Source organism: Cydia pomonella, chromosome 14 (genome assembly GCF_033807575.1).
Source record: "Cydia pomonella isolate Wapato2018A chromosome 14, ilCydPomo1, whole genome shotgun sequence".
Taxonomy (NCBI): Eukaryota; Metazoa; Arthropoda; class Insecta; order Lepidoptera; family Tortricidae; genus Cydia; species Cydia pomonella.
In genome coordinates this window covers 3,163,136-3,185,438 of record NC_084716.1, presented here as the reverse complement: position 1 = coordinate 3,185,438, position 22,303 = coordinate 3,163,136, and the positions used below count along the sequence as shown (strand labels likewise).

Sequence of the window (22,303 nt, the reverse complement as noted above, 5' to 3'; positions counted from 1 at the left end):
AGTTGCATGAAAGATTCCTTGACCAGTTTTCGTTTGGAGAAAGACATAGGACGAATCATGTGCAAGGGTGACCACACCATTTTAAGCCAACAGATTAAATAATATAATTGAAATATTCTCGATGTGGTTGCTTACTTTTAAAAAGCCGACCAACCCTCGAAAATCAAGCAGTATCATCCACTACCAAATTATAAGTAATGCAATGCACAATATGCACATAGCAAAGTCTAATGCAGGATAAAATTACTGTGGATCATTTTATAGAGCACGTACGTACGTATGTTAAGTAGTTTAATTGTATTATGTGTATTTTATTAATGTTTTTGTATATGTAAATATTTTTGTAAATTAATTTCATTGTATTATTGGTGATAGAAAATATAGTTGCCATTAAAATATGCCATGCTCTGTGGTAGCTCCACATTGCGTATTGGCATTTTTGATATCTATAAGAATTTAGCGTACATTTGGTACTGGTTATTTAATTAAAATCAATAACATATTTAAATAATAGCAAACTTAGAATAAAATGTAGGTAACCTAAAATTAAAACTGCCAAAAAAACAAAAACTAATATCTTAAAAAAACATGGGTGACCTAGCCCAATACGAGTATGTTTATACTAAATTAGATTACCCAGGTCTGATACTTGTGGAAGGGTTCCCATAAGGCTGGCTGCGTTCCCCCTTTGGATCGCTTTATGCTGATTCGTTGGGCGAGGAACGAGTCAGCCTTACAGTCCCCGGTGATCAATGATTTTTTTTTAAGTTGCCTAGTTAATTTTTAAAAGTTTCGACTGCAAATGCTGCAAATATATGCCGATTTTTGAGAGCTATATGTTTGCGGCATTTTGCCGCCTCGGCAGCTACGGCAGCCCCGCCCGCTCTCAATGATGTTGAGCTGAGGTGAGACGGTGCTAGGGAGTCCACACACGTTGCGTCCCAAATAAGGGACCGTCCCACACTCCAGGGCACAAGGATCATTCCGTCGGGCCTCTTGCCATCGTCACGTGCGAGGCCAGGTGACTCGAGAATGGCTAGGACGTTGACGCTGACGAAGGCCCGACGGAAGATTGGTACATAATTTGTACTTAGAAAAAATGTATTCCTTTTTTTGGAAGTAAAATATATTGCAAAAGCGATATTTAAAGTACTAAATTTCTACTGTTACAACCATGTAGTACCTCTCATGAGCACGCTGTTTATAGAACTTAAATGCTTATTTCGTTGTCATTTATTACCAAAAAATGGAGTCCGGCGATAATTAATAAATAAAATAAAATAAAAAACAAAAAGGACGCGCCACCTTATTAATTATAATAAATTAATTAGATATAATTTCAATAACGTTAATCAAAATAGTATATAATGAAGGTGCGTCGGTCGGTCGGAATGCTTAGCGTCTATTACAATTAATGAGGATAAAACATCTTACGTAGGGCAATATATGCGCAATTGCGCAAACCTAATTGTATAAAAAAATTTGTTGTACCTAGGAAATCAAAACTGTATATTAAAAGTCTGTACAAAATGTATACCTCTACAGATGACACACGAAAACTGTACAACTAATATTGAAAGCAGTGTTACGACCGTATACTTAACAATGACGTTCCTTCGTTTCAGCAAAAAAAAATGTACGAAATACCACTTATCCGACTCTTAAATGTTCAAAGGGTGTAGCAGGATAGCCTAGGAAAAATTGCCCCCAGCGATTTTGGGCCGAAACTGTAATCAAACGATGCCTTTTGGGGAGGTTATACTCTGCACAAAGTTTCATCCCTCTGTTACCCCCTGGGGGTGAAAAAAACCCGATTAACCCCAAAACTGTTTTAATTATTTTTTCCTAAACTATGAAAGTGACGAATTTCAAATTTCGTACAAATATTAATAAGACTAAAAGCTATGTGCTAAAAAAATATTAACCCCCTAACCATTGAAATTCTTGTAAAAAAAAACAAAAATAAAAAAAGAATCAACCTGTATATCAAGTTTGGCTCATGGTACCACACCATTTTTTTTTTTCAAAAATGAACCAGTTTATATTCTACATGATACAAAAGTTTCATGGACCTACTCCAGAAGGAACATTGCGAAATTAATATGTATTGGCTCTTTGGTGCGTACTATTCATTGAACTCCCACTAAGAGCCTTGCATTATTAATAAACAATGGCTTGCGATCGGACCGCTGGCGCTGCTCGTGCCCGATTTGAAAAAGGTGGGGATAAAGAAGTATGAATCAAACTCATTTGTACATGGATCTCAAGTTTGGCTCATGGTACACACACCATTTTTTTTTTCAAAAATGTACCAATTTATATTCTATATTATATAAAAGTTTCATGGACCTACTCCAGAAGGAACATTGCGAAATTAAAATAAACGTACTATTTCGTAGCTACTAATCATTATACTCGTATCATGCTTAATACGCAACGTCTCGGACCCGAAAACAAAATAATTTAAAAAAACCGGCCAAGAGCATGTCGGGCCACGCTCAGTGTAGGGTTCCGTAGTTACTCTTCCGTCACAATAAGCTAAACTGGAGCTTAAAGTATAGTAAATTGTAAACCAAGGGATGAAACGGTACCTTTCACGTGAGTTAAACAAATAGGCAAATTTGCATAATCAGTACCTAATTAAAGTATGTCTTTTTACTATGAAGGGGAAACTTTTTGCGATAACTCAAAAACAGCTAAACTGATCATGTCCGCTATAGTTTTCATTTAATGTCTTTCTTAAGCTCTACTTCCACGATTTTTTTAATTTTTTTTGGACCTATGGTTCAAAAGTTAGAGGAGGGGGACACATTTTTTTTTCTTTCGGAGCGATTATCTCCGAATATATTCACTTAATCAAAAAATGTTTGTTGAAGACCCCTATTAGTTTTGAAATACCTTTCCAACGATACCCCACACTGTAGGATTGAAGCAAAAAACAAAAATTCACCCCCACACGTGTAGGGGAGGTACCCTCAAAAAAATTAAATTTTTAGATTTTATTGTACGACTTTGTCGTCTTTATTGGTTTATATATCCATGCCAAATTTCAGCATTCTAGCACTAACGATCACGGAGCAAAGCCTCGGACAGACAGACAGACAGACAGGCAGGCGGACATGGCGAAACTATAAGGGTTCCTAGTTGACTACGGAACCCTAAAAATGTTTTTATAAATACAAATGAGTTTGATTCATACTTCTTTATCCCCACCTTTTTCAAATCGGGCACGAGCAGCGCCAGCGGTCCGATCGCAAGCCATTGTTTATTAATAATGCAAGGCTCTTAGTGGGAGTTCAATGAATAGTACGCACCAAAGAGCCAATACATATTAATTTCGCAATGTTCCTTCTGGAGTAGGTCCATGAAACTTTTGTATCATGTAGAATATAAACTGGTTCATTTTTGAAAAAAAAAATGGTGTGGTACCATGAGCCAAACTTGATATACAGGTTGATTCTTTTTTTATTTTTGTTTTTTTTACAAGAATTTCAATGGTTAGGGGGTTAATATTTTTTTAGCACATAGCTTTTAGTCTTATTAATATTTGTACGAAATTTGAAATTCGTCACTTTCATAGTTTAGGAAAAAATAATTAAAACAGTTTTGGGGTTAATCGGGTGTTTTTCACCCCCAGGGGGTAACAGAGGGATGAAACTTTGTGCAGAGTATAACCTCCCCAAAAGGCATCGTTTGATTACAGTTTCGGCCCAAAATCGCTGGGGGCAATTTTTCCTAGGCTATCCTGCTACACCCTTTGTCAAATAAAGTATCCTATGAAACTTCTACATAGTTACCTAGATGGAATTAAATATGATGGTATATGGAAGTTTCATAGGCCACTGCCGAGTAACGCTGAGCAGTCGATTTATGTTGGTGCAACAGACATTAAACTGGTAAAAAGAATTCCAAAAACAAAATATGTATTGAGTAATTACTTCTAAAATCAAAACTGTATATTAAAAGTCTGTACAAAATGTATACCTCTACAGATAACACACGAAAACTGTACAACTAATATTGAAAGCAGTGTTATAAACGTATACTTAACAATAAAGTTCCTTCATTGCCGTGTTGCCAGTAGTATAATGTTATTTTCCCAACTACCCCTGTATTAATCGGGGTAACGTATTAATGTTGCCACATTGGAATTATTATTTAACTGCTATGTTAAATGTAAACATACATAAATCAAGACACATCTATTTTAGTTTACAATGTAGGTATATAATAACGTACCTACAAAAAAAAGATCAAAAATATTTCATAAATAAATTTCATTCATTTCATAGTTCTAAAATAGTACCTACATTTTATATACAAACATAATAAAGTGTACTATGAGTATGATTTCTGTTCCGCTTTTAACGTCACGTTTTGAGCAATTTATTATAAATAAAATGTTAATGGAAGTAATACATTGACAAAATATACCAATATTATATTAGAGTTTTAATGCGAGTACCTATTTAAAAACTAAATAATATTTTCTGTGCTAAAGTATTTATATTGGAAGGCACAGAACTTTATAAAGGTTGTATATTTAACCCGCGCTCGAGGCAATCGACATAGTTAATAAAAAGAGCTATGACATTGAAGTTGATATTCACCTATTTAGTCTGTCAACAAAATATCACGTCTATTGCGACTCGAAATATAAAAACTATTTTTAATATTATTTGACTATTTACGCCGCAATATGTGCTCAAAAATATATTTATACGTATACATTTACAAAAATATATATTATGTCTCAAAAGTTTCGAATTCTGTATAATTTTAATTTCTGATGGCGATCTGGGCCAAAATTTATTGGCAACGTGCGAAGTCGGTGAAGGGAAGAGTGGTGTTGATTTTTGTCGGTATATATTTAGTAAGTTTTATTTTGAAGTTTGTTAATATTTCTAAATTTGCGCTGGGATTTGTTCCTGTTATTCGATTGGTGAAACGTTTTTCTCTCATCGCTGAACAGCATATTATTTCCAGTGCCAGCCAGTGCAGTCACACACAGCCCGTCTAAATGTGCCCAGAGACTGCGCCCCAGAAGTACTGACAGTGCCTCAGCTCAGCATGCCATTTTAAATGCTTTATAAATTGTTGAATACTGTAGGTACGATTGCTTCGTGAACCCACCAGAAAAACCTACGTTCGTGAACCCACCTGAAATACCTAGCCTACGATTGTAACAGACTCTCCATATGTATTTACGAGTAAGTTACCGGCCCGTTACTTTTGACTAAAGTTATTTTTATATCTATTATATTTAAGGAGAATCTTACATAGGTCACTACCAAAGGCTACCCTTGTGTACATTAATACGATTCTTTTTATTCGTGTTGTGCATCATGACGACAGTCTTTTAGCATTTGGAGCAATAATAACGTACCGATTAGAGATACTAGTGTAATAGTTATTTTATTTTGTGCATTTTTTAGAAAAATCAATCATTCACAGAAGTAACTGACAAACATTTAAGTGTTTTGGTATAGTCACGGATAACTGACAAGTTATTTAAATTAAAATTTATAATTCTAACCTTGAAACAAAAACCTAGCTACAAAGTTGACGTTAATTTTAGGTATACTTAAGCCACGTCATTAGTGCCTTAACTTGTTGGCTACACGTGCAGCTTAGGTATATAAGTAACCAGCTCAATGACTAATCCAACAGTATTCTCTTTAAATTGACGCAATGAGTTTTACGGATAAAGTAGCTATAGTGACCGGAGCAAGCTCTGGTCTCGGAGCCGCCGCGGCATTGGCACTCGCACGAGAGGGCGCTAAAATTGTCCTTGTAGCCCGAAACGGAGACAAACTCAACCATGTCGCTCAACAATGCGAAGAATGTGGCTCTAAGCCCCTCATCATCATAGCAGACATCAGCCAAGACGAAGAAGCCAAAAAAATCGTGAAAACCACCGTGGAATCCTTCGGACAGTTAGACATCCTAATCAATAACGCTGGAGTAGTCGGCATTTCGTCCATGTTAGATGAAGAGATCATCAATTATTATGACCTAGTCGTCAATACAAATCTTCGAGCTACGGTGCATTTGACGTGTCTTTCCGCTTCTCATCTCATCAAGACAAAGGGTAATGTGATCAACGTGTCAAGTGTAGCTGGGATAAGGGTTCCCGGGAAAAACTACATGTGTTATGCCGTGTCGAAAGCCGGAGTGGATCATTTCACCCGCTGTGCTGCTTTGGAATTGGCCCAGTTTGGAGTGAGAGTCAACAGCATCAATCCAGGACCGGTGAATACTGACATAGTGGTGAACGCGGGTGCGCCAAACCCTGATAAAATCTGGGAGACGTTCAAAGCCAATACAGCCCTAAAAAAGATTTCGGAGCCTGAGGAGGTTGCTGATTTGATTCTGTATCTAGCCAGCGACAGAGCGAGGAGTATCACTGGTTCATCTATTGTGATTGACAATGGTTTGCTCTTGGCTAAGTAGTATTTATAAGCCGAGCAAATTATTGATTTGTACGAGTATTACAAGTTATGACAGGAATATAATACTTGAAATTAATAACTTTATATTCGATTATCAAATTATGAGTGATATAAAACAACTTTCTTAAAATATTATAAAAAAAATATTATAACAAAATTTAGTTAAATGGATAGAAAATGAACCATCCATTATAAAAAAGTGGAATTCAAAAAATTATATTGAGATTATAAAAAAATACAAGGCTCCAAAGTCTAAAAAAAAAAATTTTTTTTGTCTTTCAAAAATAGATAAAAAAATGGTACCATACGATTCTATACATTTTACTGAAAAATAAATTGTATAACAACTATACACATAAACGCAATATTTCAGGGTCAAAATGGCAATTTCCTTGATCTTCCATACATTTAGGACAGACTTATATGATGTGACGTCACATCACATTATCATTTTGTTAGAGGCGTTTCAATCGTCGAGTGCGAGCGTCAGACTTTAGCTCACATTTTTGATCTTTGTGTTGCTTAAATGCCATGAGTCCTATATAGACATTTGATCCTCAGGAAAATCAAGATTGTTTGACATTATTTACAAAAAACTGTCAAGTGGCCAATTATGAGTGATTTAAAATATTTCGGTATGATAAATTGACAATGTTTACAATGTAGAACCCAGACATAAGGAGACTGACATAAGCAACCTCTTTTATAAGTACCTAAAATTAGCCAAAAGCAATGTATAAGAATGTGAACCAGAATTCGGTCCCACGACCTTCGAAATAAAAATCACAGGACAGAACCACTCGGCGGTGACATTCTCTGGCGTGTAACCTCAACAACTTTTACTGTAGGTACACTGTAAACAGTGCGCACAAAATTAAATATTAAAATATGCATGCAATGGTAAACAATGTTTTTCATAGCAAGAGACTGCGACACAATATTATCATTATTATTTATTTCATTTCATTTCATTCATTCATTGTGAAGTCATGTACATTTCAATTAAGATGTTGTATATATGAACAAGTCAGAACATGACACCCCGTAGGGGCATACAATATTACTTAAAGCTAATAACAGTACCTACATAATTAACTAACAAAATAATTACAAGAACGAGAAACTTATACTATAGGTCAATTATTACATGTCATATAATATATTTTTTTATAGGCTATAAATTATTATCATTTAAAAAATCTTTAACAGAGTAGTAACATTTGTCAATAAGGAATTTAATTAATTTATTTTTAAATACTGTCAACTGGGGTTCTAGCTTTATATAATCAGGAATTTTATTAGTTATAACTATACATTTATAATGAGGACTATTTCTGTATATTTCCAAGCTGGCGGCTTCCTCGCACAACGTATCAGTATTGCGATACAACGAGGAAATGCCGCCAGCATCCTTGGTACAATGCCTCAAGGGCCTATTTTAGATATAAGCTAGTTATAGTAATCATCTGTATATATCCATTATGTATATTGTTATTGTCAATAAATAGATGATATTTCCAAGTTAGTTTTTGGTAATATTAATTTATTTCTATGCTTCGTTCTAGTATTTTCCTTATCTTGCTTTAGTTCGAATAAATCTGGATTTTCCCGAACAATGAGAGCGGCTTGTAAAATATAGATGCAAGGCAAGGTTAATAATTTAAATTCAATAAAGAAAGGGCGACAACTGTTGGGGATATGCACATTTGCCTGGACACGAATACATTTTTTTTGCATCACAAACAGTTTTTTGGAAATTAAAAAAACTATTTCAAATAAGTAAAGTGCAGTTAAAAAAAGAGGATGCTAACTAACGCACGTATCCTAAACAAATACAACCAATCAAATAACGTAAACAACTGTCAAAAGTGTCAAAGATCAGCTTATCTGTATACAAACATTTCACAGTCTGTCACAGTGATGAATAAAACAATCAGTCCTTAACTCGTCAAGTTGTCAGGTTTACGTGCAATCCCGATCTGGTTTTCATATGTGGTGTGGACACAGATTATAAAATTCGTTGGCGGGCAGATACACTACTCTGAACGTTAAAAATAGCAGTACATGTAATTAGAAGTAATCATACAGTACAGTACACAAAATATGTATAACCTGCCCGGGGTTTTGGGTGCTGTTGATGGGATACACGTGCCCATCATATCCATGGACGCGGAAGAAATATATTTCAAAAGTAAACATATCAATTAAAAAAAAATAAGGACCACGATTGGTGGGTTATAAGTCAAAATATGTAAGGTATCCCAAACTTCTGCCTCCAAGGTCATTGAGGAGGTTATACAAGCGATAACACGACTTTTGATACAAAACTAAAACAATATTGAATATCTAAAGCTTTTTACACTCTCGAAGAATATATGAACGACGGATCGGAAAATATGTATTAGTTTTAAGTGTAAATTACACATTTATTGCGTCCAAAAAATATATTTACACGATATAAATTAAATATAGATAAAATATTAAAAATTACGATATTAGACTGAACTATTTTTATGATATTTTTGAATAGTACCTATCGAAAATTGTATTATTGTTTATCTAGGTTAAGTTATATTTTTAAGATTTGTCTCGCCCTAGCAGGGTCCGTGCTGTACTTCATAATGTTATTATTATATGTGAACACCTTGTAATACCATGGTTGGCATTCAATCAATGATGAAACGATGATGATAAGCTCACCGGCCATCCTTGAAAAAAATATACGTTTTCCTAGAACAGCAGAAGAATGGAGCGAAATTAAAGACAGGTTTAAGGAAGTTTATAACCTGATCGGAGTTTTGGGTGCTGTTGTTGGGACATGCGTGCCCATCATACGACACAAGAACGTGGGAGAAATGTATTTTAAAAGGAAACATCTTCAATCAAAAGAAATAAGGCTTAGGGATGTTACGACCAGACTGCCCACTGCTAAAAGAAGTGCCAAAAATAGAGACACTATCGCATATATCGGTCAATCATAGTCGGCACGATCACAAAGGTTGGATCCAATGCGTCTGGTGCTAAACATGTGCGAGAACTCGAAATTAAAGATAAATTTTATGAAGTGTATATCCTGTTCCGGATTTTGTGCGCTGCTGTTGTACACGCGCCCATCATATAACCCACGGACGCGGAAGAAATATATTATAACAGAAAATATTTCCATTAAAAAAGACAACTTTTGATGGGTCAAAAATCAAAATATATCAGGAATCCCAAGTTTCTGCCTTCAAGACTATAAAGGAGGTTATAAATGAGATAAACACACCGGCATGTCTAAAAAAAATTATACATTTTCCTAGAAAGACAGAAGAACGAAACCAAATTAAAGATGGTCAACTACAGTCTGCACGATCACAAAGGTTGGATCATATGCGTCTGCGTGCTAAACATGTGCTATAACTTAGAATTAAAGATAGCTTTTCGGAAGTTTATAACCTGCCCGGGATTTTTGGCGTTGTTGATAAGACATTTGTGCCCATCATACGATCCAAGGACGTGAAAGAAATGTATTTGAAAAGGAAATATTTTTCCAAAAAAAATGGGCATATGGATGTGACGACATTTCCATTAAAAAATAAAAGATAACGATTGACGGGTCAAAAATCAAAATATGTCAGGAATCCCAAGTTTCTGCCTTCAAGACTATAAAGGAGGTTATAAATGAGATGAACACACCGGCAGGTCTAAAAAAATTATACATTTTCCTAGAAAGATAGAAGAACGAAACCAAATTAAAGATGGTCAACCACAGTCTGCACGATCACAAAGGTTGGATCATATGGGTCTGCGTGCTAAACATGTGCTATAACTTAGAATTAAAGATAGGTTTTCGGAAGTTTATAACCTGCCCGGGATTTTTGGCGTTGTTGATAAGACAGTTGTGCCCATTATACGACCCAAGGACGTGAAAGAAATGTATTTAAATGGGAAATATTTTTATAAAATAAAATAAGGCATATGCGCCGACCCTACCGCCCGCTACTAAAAGACCCTACAGGAACAGTGCAGAAAGCATAGTGATCCGCTCGCCTCGTAGCAGAGACCCTATTCCCAGACGACAACCCGAAAACAGCTACTCAGTATCACAATGAAATGAGGGAAAAAGCAACCATGATTCAAAAACATACACCAGATGATCCTCCTTTTACCAGTCATATACTCCATCAAGTGGCGCAAAGTTTTTCTCCAAAAAAGTCACTAGAGGACGACGGACTCACGGTTTACATGTGCACGGTCAGTTCTAAGAAACAATGACGGAATTTCCGCTAGTAAATGCCTCTGGAAACTTCTAAACTGGGGAAAAAAACCTTGGTTATATTAAAAACCGAATAAAGATTTGGAAAAGATTTTTGAAAAAATATGGATAACCAGACAGTTAAGTGGCACATTTACGAGACATTAGACCTACAGGCACGCTTCATACATCAAAAACACTGAACAAGTGCAAATCAAACTCACCCGCCGAGGGTTCCGATCAAATATAACTTATTTTTGTGTTTTATTTATAGTTTTCAGATTGTTTACTAGTGCTTACTAGTACTATAATATAAGACGATATGACATGCAAAATGTACATCGAATTAAATTCCTAATATTTAAAATATGTCATACATAAAAACGGAAAATAGACATAGCTTAGTAAGCTCGACTACGATGCCGGCATTGGTGGTGATGCTCATCGATCAGTACAGGCGCTATAGTGAAGTGACAATCTACGATCAGTTGGAATCGAGTCAGCAGGTCGCGTAATTTCCCATCCAATTTTTTCACAATTAACTCCGTATACTTTATTGCAATGAAATAAGATCTACCGATACTTAGTCAATTATAATGCTGATAATACTTTCTGCCCCAATCTCTATAAGGCTTCAGAGTCACGCTAACGTTGCGATGAACGGCCCCTTTGTATAAAACATATTCGTATTTGTAGGATATTCATGTTGTCAAGAAAAATACCGAAGGCTTGCACCTTTTTATTTGTTTTAAATATCAAGCCGCCATTAGAATAGAGACTTATCTCTAAACTATTCAGTCAGCTGTGTGATAAAGGTAAATCCAGTAATATTACATAAATAGCAAAACGGTCTACAAAGTTAGCTTTCGTTGTCACAAAAGCAGCACAATTCCATTATCATCGTACATTCTATATCTTAAAACTAACTTTATTCTGAGCACGGACGAAACCGCTCCCGAACTTCAGCAAATAGATATAACTCACTTGCCGAGCGGAAAATCTAAGCGCTATGGTTCAGGGCTTGCGTAAGGAAAAATAACTATATATTTAAGAAAGTATTTGGGGACAAGCATAGACAGATCGACCTAGCTCCAAACTAAGTAAAGCTTGTTCTTTGGATACAAGGCGACGATATACATGCGCTCGGTTGTTTTGTGCGGAAATCGCTACGATAGACGCATACGATCAACGAATTGCGTTTGCCGCATCTACGTCCCGAAAAAGAGACCTTGAATGAACACACAAATTATTGATTGGCCGCTTGCATTGAACGGATGCGGTTCACGCAATAAACAGGGATACTCCTTACACATACAAGAAAATAAATTATTTTTTAAAGTGCGTTTGACGCATTGCTTCTCATGCTGCGTTCACTGCGCAAAACAACGTTTAGTAATTATAAGTAGATTATCTGATGTAAAATGATATGCGTCAGATGCATCGCGGTTAACGTAGCGTCGCATAAAACAACTGCACTATATACTTAGATACATAGACAACATCCATTATTCGTGATGAGCACACAAATAAATGCTGTTACCGGGGTTGGAACATTTGGAACCCGGGACCTGGTTTAGGACATAGGCCGTTAACAACTCGGATACATCTGAATTGACAACGCATTAACTGAACTGAATATCGTTCGATCGATACCTTCTCGAGTTATTGTTCTGGATTGAAGACGTCGCGAACCTCAGTGAAAAGGCCTTCATATACCTGAAGAGGGTGCGAACCTCAATCTGTAGATTAATATTTAATTATATCCAGTAACTGTAATTCTGCCATACGATAAAAAATACAATTTACGACCGTAACACTTGAAAAAAAATGTATTTTTTTTTATTTACCTGTCAGACGATTCATCGTAAAAGTGAGCCCAAGTCTTTTAACTAACAGGTGAATGCAGTATCATATATCAATTTTGATACCCGTATTCGGTAGATAAAAACGAACCCTACCCTGAACGAAATCAACTCAACTATTATAAACAGTTCAAAATTGCGAAATTAAGTATTGACAATAAGAGTAACTTTTGAATAGAAAATTAAAATTTAAATATAAAAAATAGGATACCGAAGTCAACGAAGAGTACCTGGACTTAAGTTAGGGATGTTAGGGTTCGTTAATTCAGACGAAGTAATAACAACTTCTCAAAGAATTGCTTAATTTCACTTAAAATTGTACGTTTAAGGTTTAACTTTTACTAAAACAAAGAGGTACTCTTTATTTAAGTTAAATAAACTTTAAAATGTATCTTCTGCCCGATCCGTGCATCCAGTTTTGTGAATATTAAGGTTTGTATTGTTATTTTCTTTTCAAAGAGGCCAATTTGCTTAAAACTAGTTTATTTTTTAGAAGTTTAATCTTAATGAAAATGAGTACTTAATATGTGTTATAAGCAAAACTGCATTGATAGTAAAAACAGACAAATAGAAATAAGCCGATTGGAAAAGACACTCCTCATTTAGACGTTTTAAGGTTGAGGGGTGGCGATTGGCCGCCACGAGATACGAAGGGCCGAATCAACCATAGATCGGCTCCTGAACCTCCACGGCGGGGTCGCCAACAACAGTGGCCCACACGAGACACGCGGCCCGATTCGAAGAATAAGATACGATAACGATAGATATATATCTAAACCAGAAGACCAGTTATCATTTAGATATCGTTTGTATGACGTATAATTGACAGAAGCAGCTCGATTCGGGCAACCAATGTCACTTTGGCGTTAGAAATATCGTAGATAGATCTTATTGGGATCACAGCGGAATTGAAATAAACGTCAATTTTGACATGTCATTTAGTTATCTATCTTTTAAAGATCTTTCCAAGATCTTAAACGTGTCTTAATCATTCTTCGAATCAGTCCGACGTAGTCGTTCGAGGAGACGAAGATAGCTCCTGGACATTCGAGTTGCTCTCATCTGCGACCAGAGGCATAGGTCCCAAACTCCAGCTCCGAATGGTAGCAGGGCAGGTTTAGAATCATCGATCTCGAAAGAGAAAGAGGTAGAAGCCGTTTAGCACAAACAACTATTTAATATAGCTTTTATAGCAAATGTATCATAAAATCTATTATTAAAAAAATCTAATATATGCTAAAAAACCCAATAAACTTTAATTTCAGATCTCCAAAACAATCAAGAAACTCATTAGAACCTCAACACAGGCCCTTAATCTAAAAGAAAAAAATCGCGATACGAACAACTAAGTTGGGTTCGGCAGTCCTAAACTTATATCATTAAAGAAGTTAATTAACAAAAACTTCAGCTGAACTTAGCGATCGAGGACTACTGAGAGGCCTATTTAAATTCCCACAAAAGAATTATAAAGGTTAAAAAAGTTTCAAATAAGCTATTTATAAGGTGAAAACTAATTTTTCTTCTTTCCGACATTTTTCTCGCCCGAGTGCGGTAATGCCCGTATTGTTTTTTTTCATAAAAGGGATTTTATGAATACATCGGATTTTAATTTGCAAATGTGTCATTCTTATAGCATTATATGGCATTATTTGCATAGGTATGCAAAACTTTTACTTAGTTATTGATTCTACATGGGACGAACGGAGTCGCCACGTCAGTAAATCTTATGCACGGGTGTATCCACTACTTGTTTCATACTTATACATATATTGTAAACGTTGTATATTTCAAGCAATAAATCTACAAGTCTAGTGTGATTAGTTCAATTTCAGATTTTTCGTATTTTGAATAATTGATGAATTTGTTTATTTTATTCGCCTTCTTTAGTAACATGTTTGCGAAAAATCGCAAAGACGGACAAGAAATTTGACAAAACTGTAATAAAAGCCTAGGTATTAATCAAACCTAAGAAACGAAACGGCCACGGCACTCTCAGTAACATCAAATAGTATCATAGTAACAATAACTTCTCTACATGCAATATGAATTCTCCTAATAATTTTCACAACATTAATTACAACCAGCGCCATTTCACACTTCCTGTGTTTTACTTTACACGCGACTCTTAACACCTCAAACATCTTTCAGGACGTGAATTAATTAAATAAGAAATCCCGGGCGTGTCCTAATTTTGAGCTGGCTACACAAATATGTCCCGGCGTAATCCCAAGACTATAATGAAGCTCGCTCGCTAATGATGGGCCCAGGTCATTCGACTTTTTGGTTGATTCGATTTGATCAAAAATTCGAATATTTTAATTTATTTCAGCAGAGCCTCTTAACGAAACGAAATTACATTTTCAACATAATAAAAAAATACCGCCTTTCTTGAGAAACGAGAAAGAGCTAGTGTATACGAGGGAGGTTTAAGAAGTAACTTGTTTCGCCTACGTAAAGATGGCGTTGGCGTCAACTCTAACTAAAAATATTTAATCTGTGGCGTCACGTAATTTTTGGTAGGACCTTGACATTTGACAGTAGTTCAAATAAAAGTGGTCTGAGTTAGACGGCAAAATGGAGAAAATTGGAATTCGTGAAGTTATTCAGTCCTTGATTGGTTTTGAAGGCAAAAATTTAAGACTAACCAGGAGGTTATACGGGAGATCAATGCGTATTTCGAGGTTCTTGAAGACACGTACTTCCGTAAGGGAATAGAGAAGTTGCAGATTCTTTGGGACAAGTGCGTAGAACTTCGGGGGGATTACGTAGAGAAATAAAATAAATACATTTACAATATTATTATTTATTTCATATTAAACCAAGTTACTTCTCAAAAAACCCTCGTACATCTACCAGAATATTGCCCTGACAATTGACAATACACGAATATAACGTGGTCAGTGTTATGGGATCCACACCGCAGGTGTATGCGCCACCTTTCGTTTGCTATCATTCACAGTCTTCCATCTACCTTGTTCTTATTTCATAATTAATTTCGACGTCACTTTTAATTCATATCTTCCGCCTTTTTGCCGACCTTTCAACAGCAAAAGAAGAATAGATTTCAAATCTGACATTTAAATAAAACAACACGCGATTTATTTATTACTTTATATATAATTACTATTTATAATTACTATTAGAAGTATTAGAACAAATTAAATTATTTTCAGAAAGTATTTTAATTTGTTTTTATTTCAAGTAGAAACACTACTATATAAATTATAAACTGAAATAAATGTCATATACTAAGAAAAAATATCAAGGCCTCCAGTGTTCCAGGCTGGAATCGAACCAGCGTCCTCTGCTATCGCGGCAGGTGCCTAAGCCACTCGGCCAACGGGGTCACGGCAGCATTAGTCGATTTTTTCCAAGTATATGCATTTTTTACTGAAGGCTTACGGCGCCCCCTAGCCATCCGTAAGGTAAAACAGTATGGTTCATACCTTCTAACAGGATCAACTCAGGTGATATCGAGCTAGCGAGAGAGATGGCGCTGCCAATCAATACTATTAGAAGTATTAGAGCAAATTAAATTATTTTCAGAAAATATGACCCCGTGGCCGAGTGCATACCACAATAGTAGAGGACGCTGGTTCAATTCCAGCCTGGGGCACTGGAGACCTTGGTATTTTTTTCTTGGTATATGAAATTTATTTCAGTTTATATTTCAATTAGTTCAATAACCAGGGAATGTGAAAGAAAGAAAAGAGGATGAACCAAAAGCTAATAGGTAGGTAAATAAGACTGCGTCCACCGAGTATAGGTATAATTGGGATAGTTTTAGTTGTTTTGTTTTAAAGGTCCTTATTTGTTAGTATTTTATCTATATTTAGTTATAATATAGTTAAACTGAATACTCATGTGTGTTTTTTGTTATATGTTGTGTAGATTGAATTTAAGGTCGAATTAAATGATTATATTTAAAATAAAGAAGCAATATAACTAATTTATTATTCATTTCAGATTTAAATCGTCAATGTCAAATGTATAATAATGTTAGTTATTTATTATTTTATCAAAACATTATTGTACAATTATAAAAAGAAGAATCGCTTACTTGATATTTAGATTTTGGCCCATGAGCTTTCTCTCTTTTAAAAATCTCGACTCCTAAATCGAAAATAGCCATTGCGTTTTCCCATCCCTAAGCGGGCTGTGTGTCCGGCATTCAGCCTTTCAACGCTTAATTGGGATATTCGTAATATAGCTAGCTGCGGTTAACTCGAGGTGAAATTATACCGCGTCATTTTAAAATTAATAACGCGAGGTAAAAATGCGGGTAAACCCAGACTTAAAGGCTTAATTTTTAAAGTAACAAATACAAGCACTTACAAAACCTTAAGCCTTTTCGCTAGGAAAATATTTACGTTGTTCTTTGTTAGATATTTTATTAGTCTCCTTAAATTTTTAACACCAGTACGAGTATTCTGAGCCTCTACTATGAGCTGCAATAGTAAATTCTTATTACTTTAATAAATTAGTAAGTGAATAAATGGGTCATGTCATATACATATTTCCATTATTTTATGGTCTACGTGCCTAACAACTCCGATGTCCTTTTCTAAGTATAGTAAAAAACAGAGTAAGAATTATATGGGAAACAAAGCTTGAAAATCATATGTACGGACAATTATACAGCGCCTCTAGCAGTCACCTAAAGGACTAAATATCATAAGTATGAGCCTAGGGGTGCAGCCAGATATGCGGAATTCGACGGGTGCCGAGCTGCTCATGTCGAAGAAAAAAAAAGTATTCAAAAAATTTATAAAATAAGCAGCAGGAGCTTCGCGTTACAGAGATGAAGATGCTGCGATGGATGAGCGGCGTGACGCGCGCTGACCGCATCCCTAACGAGTACATTCATGGCAGCTTCATAGTCCGTGACGTAGCGGAGAAGTTGCAAGAATGTCGCCTCCGGTGGTTCGGCCACGTTTTTAGCAGGCCAACTGACTACGTAGGAAACATATACCTTTACCTAGCCCTTGACGGCTCCCGACCCAACGGCAGACCAAAAAAGCAATGGCTCGATGTCGATGTCGTGGGCGTAAACGGGCTCACACGAGAGGACGCCCAGGATTGTGCAAAGTGGAGAAAGGCAATTAGGCGGACCCTGGCAAAGGACGGCATAGCGCTAGGTAGAAGAAGAAGTATAAAATAAGCAGCTTGGGTCCCGCATGCACCTTAACGGTAAATTACATATCGAAATCTAAAACCTAGCAATTGATATGTTTGATATGTCATCGAAAAATACCGTTTCGACTGTAGTAGTCCTCTTTCACTACCAAATTTCACGTTGGCTAGAACCTATTTATCCCAAGAGGCGGCCAGCGCAACGTGTACATTGAGGATGTCACAAATGCACTGTACCACCCGAATGAAAAAGTAGATTCTATAATGGATCTATCCGATATGAACTTTCGACGAAAATTGCGATCTGATATGGCTAATGTATAATTTTATTATAAGGCATTGCAATTAATAAGGACGCATCTAAAAAGGACTAGAGAGCCACTGGTCTGATACTAGTAGCAGGTTCTCACTGTAATGAAATGTTGAGGACGCAAAGAAGTAAGAATTTTTATTTTTACTACCGGTCTTTATTATTATTATATTTTTTAGGTCACCTAACCCTTGTCCCGACGGTGAGCAAAATGTGTATGTCAGTAGAGCGGGTATTAATTACTCCAGCAATTTACTCACTAAGTATTATAATAATGTCCGGGACCAGTACTCAGATTTTGCAATAATTATAATCTAATCAGCAAGTTCAAAAAACTTCGGCAGGGGACGCTCTGCAGAATCATCTCAAAAGCACTTATTGATAACAACCAAAATCCATCACGCGCGTTTCACTCCTACCTAACCAGAGGCCAGAGGATCATTTGTGTAAGAATGAAGAAGAAAGAATACAGAAGAAAAAAAACAAGGTGATGGCTACAAAATTGCATCTTTTTAAGTAGAAACTCTCCAGTCATATTTAAAGATATCTCTCAACACCTGATTGAGTGTCAATTGAAACATAAATATTCTGTAAGCATATTTTATTGTACTAAGACTTATTAAAAATAAATAAAAAATGCTTCAGTTTTTCTATTATAAATAAACGTTCTCACATACGCCATAATCATACTTTTAGTTGAGAACTTTACAACATGCAACTAGAAACTCCCTAGTTCCCTGATACTTAGGTAACAAGAACAAAACCCACAAATGCCTGCATCATGTTTTGTCAGAAAAACAAAGCTGGTATAAACAACGAAATATTTTCCAAGAACAAGTTTCCTTCAATATATTCAGTCCTAAGTCTGCACAATCGGATTGTGTCGCGGGCTTCCTTCTAAAGACAAAAGAATTACATGATGATTATTGCCATAATCATGTATACAATCTTTCAGCGTACGTCTTTGGAATAAGGAGGAGATTTGTATACATGTTTATAAAGACGTTGAATGGAGATACGACTGTTTGGAACGAGAATTGCAGTTTCCTCAGGATTGAGTTGAGTGAAGTGCAATGCAATAAACACAGGTGTTTGTTGCAAAATGGCGTTTTGTAGATACGGCGGATACACTTTGACATTTCAGAAATCTTTCAGCTCGATTATCTAGGAAAACAGCATCTTGGCGTCAAAGCACTAACTCAGACTAACCAAGAGAAATTTTGAACCCTCTTATATTACTTTTCCCCAAACCCTGTCTTGTATAGGCTCTTGTTATTACACGTCTTTGAGTTGCACCTGACTCTGGAGCGATTTATTAACGTTACTTTAGGATTTGTGAATGCAAAGCAATAAACAAAAACACAAGAACACAACAACACAGGCCTCCTACCATTGAACGCTTCTGCAGTTTATTCTGTCCTGGCGTTTAGGGCTAAACCGACATCTGCATTTTATAGCCACGGCTAAGTCTAAACCAACTAGCCCTCCGACAAAAGAACGTAAGTGATCTTGCTTTTTTATAAAGTTTGGACATTTTTGCTTTCAATAACGCAACCCTTTTGAATCAGAGGCGTTTCTAAGTCCAAGCACTACCTATTGTTTTCAAATAATACCCGCTCCCAGATTTAAGGATTTAATTTCATAAAAGATTCCCTTTTTTGTTTCCGAGAAATTTAAATGAAGAGGCATTCGTCCTGTTTTATAAGAATAGATGATTAATATCTGTTAATAAGTTAACTGGAGAATTATTGAAGAAATTCGTAAAGTTTTCTTAACCCTTCAGCTAGATTAGGGCTATTATTTTAATGAAACAATTATTTTTGCTTTGCCTACAAAATTCAGTTAACGAGATGTCTTCGCTTAAAAATGCCTTATATTAATTAGAATCATCCTTTTACTTTTATTTTAATTTGCGATTGATCAATTAAGAAAACCCTGTCTTTTCTATTGGTATCATCACCATCGAAAAAGGCGTTTACACTCAGTTACAATAGGAAGATGTTGTTTTAATTGGTATTAACTCTGAAACTAGGCGAAATCCAGAAAAAGTTTATATGACATTTCAGTCTCTAAATGTGATCAGGAATACACTATTAAAATCTTTCGGTTTCCTCGTGTTATATGGTGTTTCCTACATTCAATAGCTTTCTGCTTTATAAGACAAACACACTCTTACAAGCCTTCTTTTATATAAGTGTCTCCTCGCAACAAAAAATAGCTGCTTAAGAGCCAAATGGCTTTCAAGACTATCTCGTACATTAATTTCAACTAGGTGGTAATTAAATTTGTCGTCTTACCCATTTCCGCGCCACGGCCTTCTCCTGGGGCTCGCGCACACCTAGGGTCTCAAACTAATGAATGTAAACTCCTATTACGTGCTCTAAAGCGTGTCATATAGAATGCCTTTGACCTGGGTGCTTTTAAACTAAGGACACTGGTTCTAAGTATTCAAGCGTATGCCTACATTATTTAAAATTTACAATTGATTTCATGTCTGTTTTGTGTCTATCCTTTTTTTGATTCTAAATCCTTTCGGAAGAGTGCGGATCTTCAAAGACCTGAAAAGAGACTCAGAGACGCCACACGAGAGCGAACAGCTGGCAGCTTCCTCGCTCAGCGTATTAGTTTAACAATCCAGCTAGGAAATGCTGCCAGCGTTTTTGGTACTATGCAGCTTTATTTTACTTTAGATTGTAATTATAGTTTAATGTAGTATATCATATTAAATGCGATGTAAATAAATTATCTAAAAACACTACTGACATATTTAAATTGAATTACATTTTTCGAACAATGTGTATTTTCAATATAAAAAATCGGCCAAGAGCATGTTGGGCCATGATAATGTAGGGATCCGTAGTTACCATTCTGTCAGAATAAGCTAAACGGGCGCTATTAGTAAGTCTAACCTAGCATAAGGGATCGAGTGCCTTCGCAGCGCTTTGTACATTTTTTACTATGAAGTGATGATGTTTTGCAATAAATCAAAAACGACGGGACCTATACCACGATACCCCACATCATTGGGTTAAAGCGAAAAAAAAAATTTTGTATGGGAGGTACCCTAATATTGTTTTTTAGGTTTTATTTTACCGTTCTGTTGCCATGCATGATTTATGAACCTATCTATGCTAAATTGCAGCTTTCTATAACTAACGATCACAGAGCAAAGCCGTGGACGGACAGACAGACGGACATGGCGAAACTATAAGGATAAGGTTAAGGGGCGAAACCAAAAACAGGAAACCAGCAGCTAGATATGCTTCGAAATGTCGGGCAAAAAACGGCATAATGGTAACCTTAAAAAATTTCATAAAATGCTGTTTACAGGCTTTAGGCCTCATTATCAGCTGGGTAGCTGTTTTAGTGTGAAGAGACAGACAGACACTGTTACTTTCGTATTTATTATTAAATTATTTTTAATATTAAGTACAAACTTAGGATATATGACTAAGTATTTTAGATTTAGTATCAATCAATCAATATTTTTCTGCCATTATACGGTTAACATGGGATCTTAATCTATCTAATAGTACATGCATATTGTAGAAATACTGCATCATCCTCTATAATAATAGTAGTAGTAGCGTAGTAAACATGAAATTGAAGTTTAAGTTCTGAACGAAACGAATTAGTTCAGAAAACTACTATTACCGAATACAGCGAGTAGCGAGTATGGCACACGGCTAATGGTCGCCGGGAAAGCGAAACTTTGTCTTAATAAACGCTAAAAGCGGTACACCTGAGCGTTATGGTGGGACAGAGTAACGGGCGAAGTTAGAGACATCATGTTGATATTATTTAGCTGCCAGTTAAACATGAAAAGAAATCTAATTTAGTTATAAGACAATACTGTGGCGGCTCTAGCTAGTTGTAATTATCTTCATATTTATTATTCTTTACAAAACTTCTGTATTTAAGGTAAGATTTATTGTCAAGTAAATATTAATTATTGTTATATTTAATCAGCTTTACATACCTATAAGTAATAGTAATCAGCTTTATATAATTTAAGCCACGCCGAATACTGCACTACATGAATCGCGCAGCATGTTTCCGCCACGGCTGACGATGTGGTAGAATATGTTCGAGAGAATCCGTTACGAGCTGAAAGTGTTCTAGCTGCGATCGCGCCATTACGTGCACTTCAGCTCGTTCATGGTGCGCGTGCCGGGCGTGGCGGCCGGTGCTGGAAACCATTCGCCAGCGCGGACTTCTGGCCGAAGGGTGTGGTTTTTCGGCAGTTCCGTGGGAACCTGCCAAATCCTACACTGGAACACGCGACGCAACAGAAAATTGAGTCGCCGAA

The 22,303-nt window shown here is 36.0% G+C and overlaps 3 protein-coding genes across 3 annotated transcripts in view; all 3 read left to right on the top strand.

The window, feature by feature from the left end:
- LOC133524741 (uncharacterized) overlaps nucleotides 1–22,303 on the top strand; it is a 306,772-nt gene that overhangs the window by 74,126 nt on the left and 210,343 nt on the right. The gene's annotated exons all lie outside the window — the stretch shown is intronic.
- Nucleotides 4,969–6,572, top strand: LOC133525279 (3-oxoacyl-[acyl-carrier-protein] reductase FabG-like). The gene has a single exon (XM_061861568.1). It carries the CDS (start codon nucleotides 5,692–5,694, stop codon nucleotides 6,451–6,453), a length of 762 nt encoding a protein of 253 aa, XP_061717552.1. The 5' UTR covers nucleotides 4,969–5,691; the 3' UTR covers nucleotides 6,454–6,572.
- On the top strand, nucleotides 17,353–17,712 carry LOC133525315 (uncharacterized). Its single transcript, XM_061861602.1, has one exon. It carries the CDS (start codon nucleotides 17,353–17,355, stop codon nucleotides 17,710–17,712), a length of 360 nt encoding a protein of 119 aa, XP_061717586.1.